Below are 12,764 nucleotides of genomic sequence, written 5' to 3' on the forward strand. Positions count from 1 at the left end.
AAAAAAAAAAAAAAAAAAAAAAAAATGAGATGGGAAGTCTGGTCCCTCAGGCACAGTGTTGTCACTTTTTTCTCAGTTCCTTTCAGACTACTAGAATCTAACAGTCAGTGTGATGTCTCAAAGCGGTGCTTTTAACTGACAAACTTATTTTGGACAAGATTCTGTAGAAACGAAGAATGTTAACTTTCCTGGAAGAGCTGTGAGCAGCCTGCTTTTCAAAATAGAATGGCTGTAAGCAGTGCATGCTAGCAAATGTTTCACATCTGGCCCTCCAGGAAAAAAAAATGAATATATGTGATTTAAGTTTATAAAGATGAATAGCACAAAATTTACAAATAATAATAAAATGTACAATACTCTTTATTATAAATTCCACATAACCAATTGATTCTACAGAAAGCTTTTGTTGATTTGTGCCAAGCTCTGTGCCCATAACTAAGTACAGGTAGAACAAGTTGGTTCTGACATGAACGCTGGTTGATATTTTCATTTACCAATGATGCAAGAGACTTCTTTGCTGAAGAGAATCATAGTTCTCAAATACTAGAAGGTTTTTTTTAATCTTTTGTGGTATTCATCGTGTAATAGTTGCACATGTGCACATTTTTAAGTTTAATCTGCATTATTAAGATTTTCTTCCCTTTCTTAAATCTAGATAATCAACAAAACAATAAATCCATCCCTGATTTGTAGTGTTTGTAGATTCCCACAGTAGAAATACTCTCACGTGTCTGATTTCTAAGTACATCATGGTGTCACTGATGATGAACTTGGCAAAGATTATAGTAATGCACCATTACAGACCCCAAACATGTCAAGAACTTTGAAAGCATAGATAGTAGTAAAAAATAGTAAAATGATTAGGAAGTGATGAGTTTTGAGTATGACCTCTGATTTTAATATAATTTATTTAGTTGTCAGTTTATGCAATTCAATTTTAATACCAGCTTTCAAAGTTCCAGAAAATGTAACAATCAGCTCTCAGAATTGAGCCTGCTCCAGCAGACTAGTGGTGTGTGTGTGTGTGTGTGTGTGTGTGTGTGTGTGTTTATTTTAATTGAGATATTAGAATAAACCCCATCCCTCACCTCGTCAGCCAGCTGGTCGGCCCTTCTCTGCATCTCCTCCAGCTCATTGCGCATATCAGCGTCTTCGGCCATGGTAATGGTGAGGGATGGCTGGGCGCCTGGGACGGGGTGTCAGTGATGGGTTTGGCCACCCAACCTGGGAAAAAGCAGATTTTAACATGTGAGAGCTTATATGTGTATGTGCGGAAATAGACCATATAAATGCCCCACACTCTGTCTCTGTGACTCAGTCATCTTTTGAGCTGGAAGCCATATTCAAACAGGGGTCAAGAGAATTATGCTGTTTTCCCAAAAGAAGCCATAAATGCATACTTGCCAGCTTTACCATGGAGGTAGATACCTATCTACTTACAAGTATTTTTTGAGACACAGACCACGTAGGAGTTAGGAATGATTGGATGGAGGGAAGTGGTTCTGGGTTAATATACTTTTAAACTCACATCTATTTTTATTTTTAACAGTTTTATTGAAGTTTAATTGGCATACAATAAATTCCACATATTTCAAGTGTGTAATTTGAGAAGTTTTGACATACACACACACACACACACATATGTAACATATACGTGTGTGTGTGTGTGTGTGTGTGTGTGAATCATTACCACAATTAAGGAAATGAACATATCTATCACCCCCACTACCTTATCCCAGGCTGAAATAACTACATATATGCTTCTGTCACTAAAAGTTAGTTTGCATTTCCAAAAAATTTATATAAATGGAGTAATGCAGTATGCACTATTTTTTGTCTCATTTCTTTCACTTAGCATAAATATTTTGAGATTCATTCATGTTGTAGCATGTATTAATAGTTCATTCTTTTTTGTTGCTGAGTAGTATTCCATTGTATGTAGAGGCATTTAGAAGGGAAAAGACAGTCTTTTTCAATTTCTGTCAGAGATTTCCCAGAGGGATTATATGGGTGTGCGCAACTATTTTCCAAAGTGGGATGGGTTCTTGGCCCTGAAATGTGACCAGCCCATTTATTGGTCACTCTCTTGAAATCCTCTATGGTACAAATTACAGGTAGCCTGACTGAGCTACCTCCAAGCCAACCAGCCCACCTCCTTCCATTCCTACCTTCCTTAACCTTCCATCCTTCCTTCTGCACTTCCTTCCTTCTCAAATATATATTGTGTGTCTATAATATGCCAGCCAGGTCAGTGTTAAGCACTAAAAATATGGTGATGAATGAGACAGGCATTTCACTGCTGTCACAGAACTACAGTCTAATCGGGAAGATGGGAGTGAAATACGGAAATTAGATTATTCAGTGTGAAGCTAATTATATTTGGGGACATTCCATGGGTACCCATGGGTCACAGCAGGCCTCCCTAAGGCAGTCATGTCCCAGGAATGGTCATAAGACAGAAGGGTTCAAGAAGATAACTACTTGGTGTGATAAAAATGTCTCTGTGAGTAGCACAATTGTAGAAGGCATGGCTCCTGTCTTGTGGCTGAGATGGCCCACATGTAACAGAATTTACTCTCCCTCCTCCATGGTAGATCATAGCCTTTGGAAAATAGCTGCCCAGTTGGAAATTGCATTTCTAGTCCTCAATGTAAGGAAGTCGTGCCATGTGGCTAGAGATGGTTTATGAGTTGTAATCAAAATACTGTGTGTACCTGCCAGACTAAAGCAATCAGAAGCAGCCATCCCATCTACACTCTTGCTTTCCCCTTTTGCCAGCAAAAATAGGGCCCTGGAGGATGGCCAGGCCATGACTCAGCAGTAACTTGGGTCCTACAATCCACACCTCCAGGAAACTTGATAGTTGACCAAGAAGACCTGGACCTTCCTATGAGGTGACAAGGCACTTCTGTTGTGCTACACTGCTCAAATGTGAGGGTTTTGTTTTGTTATAGCAGCTGGAGTTGCACTAACTAACAAAGGCCTAGAGGAACTTAAAATGGAATAGAGGCATTGCCCAGAAATATGATTCCCTAACCAAAAAACACACTTATATTTGTCCTTCCATTGAAAACTGAAGCTGAGAGAGGAAATTAGATTTAGAGCTTTGGGGCAATACCATGTTTATCATTATTATTTTTATTATTGCTGTTATGATTTCTATGAGAAGCACTTGCAAAAATACAATGAAAACTCTTCATCAAAAAAAATCAGGAACATCCTCATTGGAAGGCAAGGAAGCCAACGTTCACAGAGAAAGGCCCTGGATGGGAGCCTCTCCCAGGCCTACTGATCCAGCGCTTTCCTGACAGCTCAGGTTGAATTTCTCTGGGATTTTAACCGAGAACATATTATTAAAATCTTTCACATTTATCACTCTTGTGAAGTAACTCAGACTATTCAGAATTCCTGGGTAGGAAGGATCCTAAAGTAAAACTTGTTTGGAAATGGTAGATTTCACATTCTTTTGTACCCAGCAATTCTTGGGCAGAGCATCAGATATAAAATCATAGTAAAAAAAAAAAAAGAAGAAGAAAAAAGCATCAGGGCTATAGTTTACTCGTGGTATTAAAAAAAAAGGAGTAAGTTTATGTTAGGTTAGTTTTATGGGTAGTCATTTAAAACATCGACTGAGCATCATACCGTGAGCCTGCTGATTTTGCACACCTATTCTGGTCACCAGATTATGTCGTTATGATGTGATGTAGAGCTTTAAGTGCTTTGTGTTTTGCTTAAATACAGTTCTCCATTTTAGAAATTGGGGATCTAGGAAAAAGAAACTGGAAAGAATTTACGCCAAATCATTCTTTGATCTTGAGATGAGCAGAAGCACAATTCCGATGTTCTCCTGCGTGACTGGGGTCTACTCTCCAGAAAGAAACGGTAGATCATGGAAACAATGATCAGACTGTGGGCTGGAACTTAGTGGAGTGGGTAAGGGCCCTGCATGTCAGAAAGTCCTACTTGGTGCTGTGGGCTCTGGCACTCAGTTGCTGGGTGACTCTGGGCAAGTCTATCACTGTCTCTGAGCTTCAGTTTTCGCAACAGGGCAAATAACACCAGTCTCACAGGCTTGTTGAGGGGAATGTATTATAGAAAGTTCTGATTTACCTTGTTTGTAAGGATGTGGGGGTTTAATATTTATAAAGCCTTGCTCATTCTGGACAAGCCTGTATTCTTTGCTAAGAGTGGAACAAATCCATTATTTATTAATTAGCTTTCCTTCACTAATGGCTGGGCAGGAAGCATGCTGAGTACCCATGGAAGCCTGAAACCAGGGAAACCAGCAGAGTGCCTGAGCCTCCAGTCCCCCCTCCTGGGATTAGCACGCGGAACAAGAGTGTCTTCTCGCCCTGTTCTCCAGCTTTGCATTTTGCTGCTAGTTCCTTGGTGGAACTTCTTCCTTCAGTAAACAGGTCAGGTTATTAGAAGGCAGAAGTCTGTGTGCTTTCAGACCTGTAATACTGTTGCAATTTCCCACTCTCCAGGTCTATCTGCTGATGGATGCTCCCTCACACACGCTCTCTTCTCTCTCATTCTCTCTGGTTTCATGTCTTTCCTTGGCAATCTCCTCTCAGAGTTGCTATTCTCAGATCTGAAGAACAGCTATGGGCCCCTTGGCTTCAAGCTGCAACACCCTGTGAGGATCTGGCTGATGGGCAGTTGGGGAGATGGCAGAGAAGCCACGTGGCAAATACCTTTGTTTTTACCATTTTCATGGTTCCCCCAGAGGCCCCCACACCTTTGTCCTGCTCTAAAGTGTGGGGGTATGTCTGAGATTTGGGAGGAAGGCTGATGAGTCTGGCAGATCTCAAATGCACAGCGTTTCAAAGCTAGAAAAGCAATATCCCCTCTCCTACTAAGAATGAGGGACAGCAGGCATGGAGCACACACCTGGACCCTCTGTTGGGATGTTTACCGCTAGTGTTGGGCAACTTGTCCCACAAAACCAAAACCCAAGCATATTAACATTCTCAGAGACAGCACTTAATGGTAATTTCAGTGGCTGAAAGGATCTTAGTAACGAATGGCATTTATTATCTAGGCGATGTGGAACAGTTGACTCATATAAAGTGCATTAAACCTCCTTCCTGTGTGTTGCCCAAGCTGGGAGTGTGGCCCCAGCCAGCAAAGCCTGCTGAGTAAACGAGGAAATAAGAAGCAGAGCCACTCAAAACTATCCCCCCGGGGCTCTGATGTAAGACAATCTCCCATCCATTAAGGGCCCAACAGTATTCTATTAATTATTTCAAATCACCATTGTTCAGGGGTCTGGCCCCTAGTAGGTGTTCAATTTATGCTAATTGGCTTATTGAATGAAGGCTGAATGAACTATTCTGACACCCCCCAGTGGCATTTAATGTTCCCACATCAGCAGTTTTCCTTGTGTGGTTTAGGGCAGTGCTTCTAAAACTTCAAGAGGCATCAGAGTCCTTGGAAACCTTGTGAGAATCGATTGCTGGGTCCCACTCCCAAAGACTTCGAGTCAGTGCTCTGATACAAGATGAGATTCGGCATTTCTAACAAGCTCCTAGATGCTGCTGATGCTGCTGGTCCATAGACCGCACGTTGAGAGGCTCCTACCTATAGGACCCCCTATCTCCTGGAATGTCAATGTGTCATCAGGTGAGATGGGAGAGATTCTGTGGTCAGATAGAGTGAGGAAACAGTGGGCTCTACTAGGAGTGCTTCAGGGAACCACGTCAAAAGCCAGCTCACTGCCTGTTTTTGTACTAGCCATGAGCAAAGGGTGGTTTTTACATTTTTAAGTGGTTAAAAAGACTCAAAGAAGAATACTTTGTACATGTGAAAATTATATCAAATTCCAGTTTCAGGGTCCATTGGAGCACACCCATGGCCATTGGCTTCACTATGGTCAATGGCTCCTTTTATTTTTGGTCAATTGATTTATTTTTATTTTTCTTTCAATTACAGTTGACATACAGTGTTATATTAATTTTTAGTGTACAACATAGTAATCAGACATTTATATAATTTATGAGGTGGTCACCCTGAGAAGTGTAGAAGCCATCTAACTTGTCAATAGCCCCTTTCAGGCTACAATGGCAGAGTTGAGTGGTTGCAAGAGACCAACATAACCCTCCAAGCTGAAATATTTACTCTCTGGTTCTATACAGAAAATGTTTACTGATCCCTGGGCTCAATACACTTAAACAGAAATCCTTAAAGCATTCCTTATCAGTCTTTCATATTCACGAAGCATCGAGTTTTTCCTGTAGACAGACACAATGGGTAGTATTTTTTTTCCCCTCTGTCTGGATTTGACTGTAGAATTCCCTTTTCATGGGGCTTTCCATGATGGAGCTTATGTTTCCTGAACCATATTGTAAAACAAGAAATGATGCATGGAGTAAAATATAAAAACAAATTTGCCTTTGATGGACTATTTCTACTTCAGGACTGCAAACCAGATCTAATCCATGTTATCAAAGGCAAGGTTCTGGGGTGCCCATACAGGCCTCACAAAGATCCCCAATTTCCATGACCAGCTGCATACCAAGGTTCTCAGCCCCAGACCTAGCACTGGACTGTTTGCATCACTCGCAGAAACATCTGAGGTCTGTCACTGTTGAGGTATGTGGTACAAAGTGAGCAGGCTTCAGTTACTCCTTGATGTCAGGCATAATTTGTAAAGCTCTTCATTCTCTAATGTTGCATCCAAATCCATTTGAGACCCACAATGAACACAGAGCAGATGGATTGCAGAGACGACCCTTTCTCCATCCTCAAGGGGCTTATTTATTTACATACTTTAGGCTTTCTCAGTGCAGAGTCTGAACTCAGACCTAGGAAGAAGTGGTGAGAGTGGCTACAAGAAGTGTGTGTTTTTGATATGTCAGGTGTACAGAGGCATAGATGGCTATTTTTCTGGGACATTGGCCTTTATCCCAAGCTCCATAGGGCAGGAAGTCTTGGGGAAGGTATAATTCTCTCTATATTTCACCTTTTAACTATGAAAACAAACCAACAAACCAATCTCCAGTTCTTTTTTTCTTATCTTTATTTTTATTTTTACTTCTCTTTTCTTCCTAAGAGGTATTATGGTGTTGTTCTTTTTATATCTTCTTGTATAAAAGATTAATTTTTTTGCATTTTTCTTGTTTTGGGTACAGTATTGCTATAAATTGTCTTCTATGTGTTACTGTAGCCCTATCAACAGTTTTGAAATATATTATGGCTTTTGTTATTTATTTTTAAATAGCTTTGCATTTTATTTTTAACTAGAGACCCATTGCACGAAGAGATTCGTGCAATAGGCCTTCCCTTCCCCTGGTTGCCAGCACCAGTTTTCCTCTGACACCCGGGCCCCAGGCCTTCGCTCTGGCCGCAGTGGAGAAGCCAAATCTCTTCAGCCTTCAGTCTTCGCTCCATGCCTGCGTATGCAAATTAACCGCCATCTTTGTTGGGCTAATTTACATACTCATCCGATTGGCTGGTGGGCATTGTGGAGTGACACCAATTTGCATGTTTCTCTTTTATTAGTGTAGACTTCCTTTTATTAACAGTGAAGATTAGTATTGCACCTGTATACCCCATTTCACTATGTTGTTATGTTACACAAATTTGGCCAAACTCAAGGGATGGAGATATACATCTTAGACCTATCCCTTTCATCTTCATAAAACAAACCCAAACAATAATACACCAGTATTATGCATCGAAGCTGTGGGAACTCTCATTTGCCTCATAACTAAGAATCTAACAACTGGGCAATGGCCTGATTACTCTGGGTTTTCATCCTCACCTTCTAGAAGGAGCCAGCACTTGGGTGTCTGGAGGCAGGAGCTAATTGTCTCTTTCCCTGACTGTAGTGCTATGAGAAATGTGATCAAGGATGGGCCTAGTGCTTTATTTTCACTGAACAAAATCTCTCCTTGAAGTTAATGGAGCTATAAGACCCAAAGTGCCTATTTTAAGAGAATAGTGAAGCACAGCAACAGCTGCTGAGACAAGTCCCGAAGATTCCCCAAGTGCACTGGGAGCATTTTCTATTCTGAAGAATAAGAATTCGCCCCAGGTTTGTAGCAGCTTTTCTCGACTAAGAAAAATCAGCTGCATTTGTTCCAACAGTCTATGTCACATATATTTTGTTGTCAAAATTTTATGCGCAATGAAAGTCATTTATTGAGAACTAGCTATTTAATAAGAATCAAACCAGGAGCTTTATATAAAACTGGGGGTTTGTATAGAACCCCAAACCTTTGCTGCTCCAAATGTGGTCACCAGACCAGCAGCGTCAGCCTCACCTGGGAGCTCAAGCTCCACTGCACACCTACTGGATCAGATCACCTTGCACGAGCATCAGAAGTTTGAGAACTGCTGCTCTAAGCCACATTATCTCCACAATAAGCAGGAAAAGAATGAAATACAACTTGACTTGATAACCAACCAAAGTCACAGGGCTGGTCAGCGGAACAGGCTGAGTGTCACCCCTTGGGGAGCCTGACTCTGTGCCTGTACACCCGCTACTGCACCGCAGGCCATTAGGTCACTCTGCCCACTCAACACGATGTGCAGGCTTCCAGCAGCATTTGCTTCTCAAGCAGCCTGAAAGCTCCATCGGCCATGGCTCTGAAGGTCTTGCAACAGTGTCCTGTTGTAGGGGGTGGACACACTGGTTGATTTTCATGAGACAAAGTCTTTCACCCGGAAAACAAAGGGAAGATGTTTATCAGAAAATGCATCCTGGAGATTTTCCATCTTCCCCAAATAGCTGTTTGTGAAGTCCAAGACTTGATGTTTAAGATCATCAGAGTTCAAAAGGGAGAAGACGCTGAGGACTTTGAGTATTGGACACTGGACAGACTGTGCTGATACATTTTTCTTCCTCTGAGAATGAGGATAATTGAAGGGCATGTCTTAATGCTAAACTAAGGTCCAGAGCAAAGGATCATTTTAGAAGGTAACAGGGAGCAAGGTTCTGTTTATGCTTCTGTTAAAAATGGCCATTTCTTAAATATGCTGTGTCTGTGGTTGTGTTAGACCTTTAACATGTGGGCTGGACTTAGCTTCCTGCTCTTCTGTTTGAACATTCTTGTGCATGAAATTCAACCTCCTTCTCTTTTCATAGTGGAAACTACTGGTTTTAATAATTTTCATGGTTGAATTAAAAGGTTATCTTTCAAATATGAAGACTAAATGGCTCATGAATGACTGATTTACCATCTTATATCTATGTTATGCCCATTGTCTGGTTTATGGATAAATCACAAGTGCTCACAGCAGGACTTCTCAGTAGCATGGTCTGAGGTGTCCTTGCATCTAAACCTTTTTAGTTGTCTGTTAAAATGCAGATACCCCATCACACCACCTATGGAAAGAGACCTATGAAGGTGGGACTGAAATTCACATTTTTAACAATGACCACAAGTCCTTCTTATGTCCCAGAATAGGAGGATTTGTGCACAGCATCATGTAGGGTGAAAGGGCTTTCCAAGTATCCTAAAGGAAACTGGTAATCCTATGATAAAATCATCAAGAAAAGCAAGCACATGGTTTTGTAGCATTTAGGAAGCTATCTTTAAAAAAGTTTTTATTGATTTTTTAGAGAGAGAGGAAGGGAGAGGGACAGAGAGATAGAAACATCACTGAGAAACATCAACGACAGGCTGCCTCCTGCATGACCCCCATAGGAGATCAAGCCCGCAACCTGGGCATGTGCCCTGACTAGGAATCAAACCAGTGGCCTTTTGGTTCCCGGGTCTATGCTCACCACTGAGCTACACCAGCCGGGCTAGGAGGCCATGTTGATCTGAGGTGGCAACCTTCTTTTCTCTCCACCATATACTTTTATTTGATGTCATAGTATGTACCATGTCAAATAGTACATACTCATTGATGTCATAGTATGTTTCATGTTAAAAACACCATGAATGCATTTCTCATAGGAAAATTAGGCTTAAGAACCATTACAAATGACAGGTATTTCAACCAGTGCACAGAAGTGTCATCATCGCCTTCAGTGTCTCCGAGGGGAGGCACTGACCACCATTAGAGCATAATTCCTTTCAAGCTTGGTTTATTTATTTTCTAAACCACCACACCCCACCCCATTCCTAAATGGGACTTTACATTTGGATATATAAACGTATACAGTCCTGATCTTGTTCCTTTTGAGAAGGGAAGTCTGACTTCCCCAAAGAGTCCCTGGGCTATTCTGGGATTGATGACAGCATAGCTGACAGGCGGCTTTGGCTTGGTTTTTGTGTTTTAGGGACCTGGGTCCAGGGTGGCCTGGCATTTCAATGCAGCTAGCTTTGGCATCTTGTAATTACAACAGGGCAGCCAGCCACAACCAACACTGATTATGCCTAAATTCCCCCTTTTCAAAAATGCCAATGTTGCCTTTGTCTGTTTTGCAAATGTGGCCAAATGGGTATTTAGCACTGAGGTTTGTATTATGCAACAGTTCCTGATTGTTTACTTGGAGCAGAAGCAAGGAGGACTCGCTGACCAGGAGAGAGGGAAGGGCAGAACCGAACCTCAGCTCATTTACCCTGATCATAGTCAAAGCAAGCAAGTAATCGCTTCATCCACTTAGACAATATTTACTGAGTGCTACTGTGAGTGCAGCCACATCTGGCTCACAACTGGAGTGGACTGGCTGCCCCTACAGGATGGCCGGAGGGAGGGGCTTTGGCTAGAAGCCTTTTGCTTTCGCGTCTCCTCCTCCAACTTGCCTAGGAGAGAACTGATAAAAATGTTTGTATTCCAAGGTTCCTGGGAGAAGAGAGATATTGTGTTGGACTAACACTCAGCCACATGAAAAACAAGTTTTTCATTGCTCCCTAAATACATGATTCCACACAGGAGTGCGTGAACAGACAGAATCCAAGACCAAGCAGAAAGACCCTCACTTTCATTGAAACAAATGCTTTCTGAGCCCACAGACCAAGTCAACAGCGAGAGGAAAGTGGCTATATGTTCAGTAGTGGGTGCTGTTGTGTTCTGCTCGCATCCTGGGATCTCCTCACTGCTCCATGCGGTCTTCCCCCGTTTCTGCATACTCTACTCCTGTCTTACACCCGTGATTCTCTTTGTAAGAACACCCTAGGGCCATGGTCGGCAAACTGTGGCTCGCGAGCCACATGCGGCTCTTTGGCCCCTTGAGTGTGGCTCTTCCTAATCCTTAGGAGTACCCTAATTAAGTTAATAACAGTGTATCTACCTATATAGTTTAGGTTTAAAAAATTTAGCTCTCAAAAGAAATTTCAATCATTGTACTGTTGATATTTGGCTCTGTTGACTAATGAGTTTGCCGACCACTGACCTAGGGCCACTTCACTGATCCATGGAGCGCTGCAAGTACTTGGGTTTCTCCAGGGCAGACCCATAGCTGGCAGCTAACTGGCACAGGAGTACAGAACCCAGATTTTTTTTTTTTTTTGGCCTTAAAGTGAGACACACCTTTGAGGTGTAATGGACACTCCAAAGGTCCTCTTGGAGTCATACCAAAGCTAGGACCTCACCCCCATTGCCCCATTGCCTGGCTTCCTCTCCATCTTGCAGTCCTACTTCTCTCTTCCCTTTTCTGTTTTTTCCTGGGAGCACATCCTTAATAAGTCACTTGCATGCGGATCATTACCTAATTGAGTTTTGGCATTTTTTGTTGTTTTTGCCTTTCTTCTGGAACATGATGAACAAACAGCATAACAGGTAAATGAGGTTGATAGCCATGACCTCTATTCTAGAAAATGTACACATGGTGAAGACACCCAAGGCCAGGTCCTCTATATCCTGGACCCATTATCTTTGTGAATAGTTTATCCAAAACCCTAGGCTCCTTGTGCCTTCATCACAATGCAAGCATAAATGCACACCAAGTTATTAATTTACTTAATCATTTAAAAATTGATTTCAATGAACTCATGATTCATGCTTAACCTCATTCTAAGTAATAATATCTATAAAATCAGATTTTTAAATGTTATATTTTCTTCAAATACATTAAAATAGATATACAACTGCCCTAGCCAGTTTGGCTCAGTGGATAGTGTTGGCCTGTGGGCTGAAGAGCCCTGGGTTCTATTCCAGTCAAGGGCACATGCCCAGGTTGCGGGCTCGATCCCCAGTAGGATGTGCCAGAGGCAGCCAATCAATGATTCCCTCTCATCATTGATGTTTCTATCTCTCTTTTCCTTTCCCTTCCTCTCTGAAATCAATAAAAATCTACAAAAAAATAGATAGATAACTAATAACTTTGAACAAACAAACTTTATTATCCTCTTAAATTCATTTGGTGAACCATCAAGGGTTTGTGTGTGTGCATGTGTGTGTGCGTGCGTGCGGGCGTGTGTATGTTGTTGGTCCAGGACTATGCCATTGGCCTAAGAATTAAATTTGGCTCTTCATTCTGTCAGGGTTAGGGAATTCTCTTGGCCACTGATTCTCACCTGGAGAGCTTGTTAAAACTCAGCTTGTGGTTGCAGTAAGTGATTCTGGGGTGGGGTCTGATATTTGCATTTCTAAAAAATTCTCAAGTGATTCAGGGAACACACTTTAAGAACCGTTACTCTTATCTTCTCTGGTTATGAGGTCACCTTAATTCTATAATATTGTATTTTCTCTGGATAAGCCTTTTATGCAAGCTGCTTCCCAGAATCCCCAAAGGAACAGAAAGCTGGAACTTCATTGTGTTGGTAGAACAGGTTGCCCAGCTAGGATTGTAATAAACACTTGCATGGAGAGAATTCATCCTGAACTTGTTTTCCTTATTAAAAAAAATACCTAATTTCAAAGTAATG

General features: G+C 41.7%; 1 protein-coding gene across 4 annotated transcripts in view; it reads right to left on the reverse strand.

The window, feature by feature from the left end:
- The window catches only part of SNAP25 (synaptosome associated protein 25), an 82,206-nt gene that overhangs the window by 29,415 nt on the left and 40,027 nt on the right, over positions 1 to 12,764 (reverse strand). For all 4 annotated transcript variants that reach the window (XM_081097381.1, XM_081097383.1, XM_081097382.1 and 1 more), the window contains one exon: positions 1,089 to 1,224. In XM_081097381.1, the coding sequence (XP_080953507.1) occupies positions 1,089 to 1,160 (72 nt within the window). In that variant the 5' untranslated portion in view covers positions 1,161 to 1,224. The remainder of the gene's footprint in view (positions 1 to 1,088; positions 1,225 to 12,764) is intronic.

Source organism: Myotis nattereri, assembly GCF_964212035.1.
Source record: "Myotis nattereri genome assembly, chromosome: 8".
Taxonomy (NCBI): Eukaryota; Metazoa; Chordata; class Mammalia; order Chiroptera; family Vespertilionidae; genus Myotis; species Myotis nattereri.